The sequence below is a fragment of the Habropoda laboriosa genome, unplaced genomic scaffold (assembly GCF_001263275.1).
Source record: "Habropoda laboriosa isolate 0110345459 unplaced genomic scaffold, ASM126327v1 scaffold336, whole genome shotgun sequence".
Classification (NCBI taxonomy): domain Eukaryota; kingdom Metazoa; phylum Arthropoda; class Insecta; order Hymenoptera; family Apidae; genus Habropoda; species Habropoda laboriosa.
Window position 1 is genome coordinate 221,768 of NW_017100454.1, and position 4,301 is coordinate 226,068.

The 4,301-nt window shown below is 28.9% G+C and overlaps 1 protein-coding gene across 1 annotated transcript; it reads left to right on the forward strand.

Annotated features, from left to right (window-relative positions):
- The first annotated feature begins 1,474 nt into the window (after positions 1 to 1,474).
- Positions 1,475 to 4,170, forward strand: LOC108575936 (N-acetyltransferase ESCO1). The gene is made up of 5 exons (XM_017938877.1): positions 1,475 to 3,168; positions 3,241 to 3,454; positions 3,531 to 3,704; positions 3,767 to 3,972; positions 4,047 to 4,170. Exons 1-5 carry the CDS (start codon positions 1,475 to 1,477, stop codon positions 4,168 to 4,170), a joined length of 2,412 nt encoding a protein of 803 aa, XP_017794366.1.
- The last annotated feature ends 131 nt before the right edge of the window (positions 4,171 to 4,301 follow it).

The window sequence follows — 4,301 nt, forward strand, 5'->3', positions numbered from 1 at the left end:
ATCTATATTATAATAAACAATTTATTTCAAATAATTTAAGAAATAATAATTAGAATTAGAAGAGATAATAATAAGAGTACAAGTAGTATTAACGTTTTATTTCTAAAACAGAGAATAAAATATATGAGCCATTTAAAACAAAAGTGGTATAAGTCAATAAAGGCGATATCTAGATATTGAGAATTAAAGTAAAAGTTCTATAAAATTCAGGAATATGAATGAATGTTAAATTTCTTTTATGTAAGCCTCTGTATAGTTATACCTTAAGCTAATAATGCTATTTTGCCTCGAAAGTCAAGTGTATATATAATTATTTTATTCATATTAATTAAAATTTTTCTGACTTACACCATTTTCGTGCAAACCGGGAAGATAATTATTATTAGATGTAATAAAAAAGGGATCTGTTTGTTGGGGTAGATATTATATTTCTACTGCTATATTAATTACCAAACAAATTATTTAAAAAAAAATGAATAAAATGTATAAAATGTGGTTTACATTGTCATGAATTTAAATCGAAAAATAATAATGAGCATGACACAGAAACTTTGTGGATAGCGATAACGTTAAGCTCTTATTCATCGTTCACTTCTTCGAAATCCAGAAGTCCAATGAGAAACTAATGAAGATATCCTTACACCACTTTTGTATAAAACAGAAGGAAGGTTAATCGAGATGTGGTGTTAACTCAAAAAGGCAAAAAATTGACTTACACGACTTTTTCTTTAAACGGCTCATATATACATATATGTATTCGAAAAAAAATATTTTACAAAGTAATATTTTCTTAATTCATTTTTAATTTTTCGTTTTCTCATTTTTTCATAAAAATCTAACTATTATTTATTGAAAAATTTGGTTACAGTACAAATACATTCGATTCAAATTTTAACACGTGTTGCACCGTGTTTAGTACCTCTTATGTTCATTTTACATCGACACATTTTTAACTAGAGTTTCCAATCATTCTATATATAGTTTCAGATAAGCATGAAAGAGCGCGAAAGCACGGTACAGAAACGGAAAGTTTTTAGCAGTTTCGGATTATCTAACGTCGTTATGAGATTGGATTAGTCCTTTTTGTAATATATTTTATTGTTATTTATAGCTCTTACATGAAGATGTATAAATTTGAAATGGTAATAAAAATATAACGGCGCATGCTTTAAAATATTTGAAAAACTGACAGAAACAGGCAAAGGTAGAAGTACTTTTACGTTTACAATATTGTACGATTTACTCTTTGTACTTATTCAGGTTAGTTTTTCTTTCTCTTATGCATTACTTAGTTTATTTTATTGATCCGTATTAATAACAATTCGTTACAATGATAAATCAGTCATTTAAATTGTAATATGATCAGTTTGAAAAGAACACATTTTTTTATGATTTAAATGATGTATTTTGATATTGAGATTAAATCCGATCATATTTATTGTAGAATACTTATTGAAAGCTGATAGATATGTCTATGGATAATGTACAAGGGGAGTCACTATACACTCCACGTAGAGTTCAGAAATGTTTGTTTGGCTCAGGTGGAAGTTCAAGAAAAAAGAAAGTTTATAAAACTCGAAAAGCAGATACTTTATCTGGAGACGAATCAGATTTAGGACCTATGTCACCATTAGAACTTAGTGATCAAAGTCCTAGTAGTTGTAGTAGCTCTCCAAATGTTTCACTTCTTTCTCCAAATATAACACCTCAAAAATTATTTATATCATTTGATATGCATGCATCTTGGGATCAGGTACCACAAAGTGTATGCAAAAAACCGTTAGGTGATCATACACGCATGTCTCTAAAGAAAGCAATACAAGCTGTGAAGCATTCTGCACAAAAAGAAATATTACCAGATTCACCAACATCATTATCAAATTCACCATTGAACAGTTCTAATAAGCAAACACAAAATCAGACAGAAATTAAAGATGAAACAGTGCAAGAAACATCACCAAGACAATTTGGTAAAGAGTTGCAAAACAATATCATAGAAACTCCACGCAAATCTGAAAGTCCAGAAGATAAATTAATAACTCCATTAACTTCAGAGAACAAAATGATTTTGTTGCCAAGATTACATAGACGTAAATCAATTAATTTACTTGATATGATTGAAAATTCACCTGAGAGAAAAAAGAATACGTTAAAGAGGCATAGAGTTGAAGAATTAGAAAATACAGCTACTAAATTATTAAAGATTGATGAAAATCATTCAGTGCCAAAAGTTAGGGCAGCTTTATTCCAAGAAAAAGATTATGAATTAAAGCTGAAAACTATAACATTAAGTGCTAAAACATTTTATAGTGTTTCTGAAACAAAAAAGGATTGTAAGCTTATTTCAAAATTGGTGGCACAAAAATATCAAAGGAAATCTTTCACAGGGCATACATCCCAGCATAGAAGATCTCTGAAAAGACATACAACGGAAGGAATCAATGCTGGTGTATCACATAATATTAAAAAACCGAAATCAAAGTCTAATTTAAATACTACAAATAACGATAATACACAGAATACTATGAATGTAGAGGAAGATTTATTAAAAAATGAAGACGTAGAAAGAGAGGTACCAGAGATATCAATAGAAAGAACTCCATCACCAGACATTGATCCTAATAAGCGTTTTTTCAAAATCAAAAGGTCATCTAAAAGAAATTCTTCAGCTGTAGTAACAATAAATAAAAATGTTAAATTAAAAGTTGCAGCAGATGGTAAAATAGTATTGAATGAAAGGAATTATCAAAGTATAAGGCAACCACATAAAAAACCAAAACTTGCAGATATTTCTTTTGATGCAACTGATTTATTAGTAGATGAGCCAGAATTGGAAGCTACAATAGAGCAGAATAAAGTAGCCAATATATTAAAAATGTTAGAAGATGATTGGGCTGATGATGATTATGATACTATGAAAATACTACATAATGCAAAATTTGGACATATTTCACCATTAAAGCCAGTAGCAATATTGAATGATGTTACTATGTCACCAGCAAGTGAACTTAGTAATATGACATCAACTATGAATATTAAAGATATTAGTACACCAATGGTTGAAAATAGTTCTTTGAATAATAATAAAAACAGTGTTAATGAAAATATATCAGAAGAAAAATATTATCCATTATTCACTAAAGGATATTCTGCTAATAAAATGTTGAAGCAAGTAAATCATTTAATGTATCAAAATTTTCTAAATTATTTTTTCTAATCTGATACTGTATGATGTTTCAGTGAAAGCAATAAAAAATCAACGAAAGAAAACATAAATTGGCAATTATCTGCAAAACTAAATGGCAATGACAAACAGTATCTCTTAGATGCAGGGCAAAAAAATTTTGGAGCAACACAATGTACAGAGTGCGGTGTTGTATATCAAGTAGGAGATCCAGAAGATGAAAATGCTCACCTAAATTATCACAATAATAGGGGAAGCTTAAAGTTCCCTGTATGTGGAAATAATATCCGGTTAACTCGTATAAATAATGTACTGAATATTTTATGACTAAAAACCTCGATTACAGGGTTGGAAAACAGAACGTGTAATTATGGAAGACTCTTTTACATCAAGTCGAGTAATTTTGGTAGAACCAAGTAACCCAAAACTATGTTGGAAGAAAGTAACGCAGATTTTAGCATATGTAGACAGAGATTTGGGATTAGTTGATACGAAATTATCAGATTACGAGCAGAAAAAGGTATAGTTAATATTTTTTTGTTTTATAAGGATTATTTTGTTGTAATATGATTTACTTTTTAGGTGTACTTATACATAAAGGAAAAAGCTATTATAGGAGTGTTAGTTGCGGAACATATAATGTCTGCGCATCGTATGATTCCGGAATTATTAGAATTAGACTGCTGTACAGCAGAAAGTAGTCCTGCTAAGTGTGGCATAAATGTTGTATGGACTGACTTAAACCATCGTAGACAAGGCATAGCTACTAAATTGGTTGATATATTAAGGTGAATATTTATATTTTCATGGACATTTTATGGACAATTCATTCACTTTTCAACGAATTAATTTTTTTTTATAGGGCTCAATTTTATTTCGGTTACGTAATGTCCTTAGATGATATAGCGTTCTCAATTCCAACACCAAGTGGAAAAATATTTGCCGAGAAATATACCAAAACACGAAATTTCAAAGTATACAATTAAAGTCTGATATCAACGTTACATATTATTTTTGATAAACTATTTTATCAAAATTTATAGTAATAGTACTATTCATTTGTTACTACAATTCTGTACAAATAATATTACACACCAACACATTTTATGTTTACAGA

Bases quoted from the DNA above. Each gene is read 5' to 3' on its own strand.
- LOC108575936 (XM_017938877.1), top strand. From the start codon at position 1,475: ATGGATAATGTACAAGGGGAGTCACTATACACTCCACGTAGAGTTCAG. The intron at 3,169-3,240 runs GCAAGTAAATCA...ATGATGTTTCAG, and splicing joins TCTGCTAATAAAATGTTGAA to TGAAAGCAATAAAAAATCAA. The intron at 3,705-3,766 runs GTATAGTTAATA...TTTACTTTTTAG, and splicing joins CAGATTACGAGCAGAAAAAG to GTGTACTTATACATAAAGGA.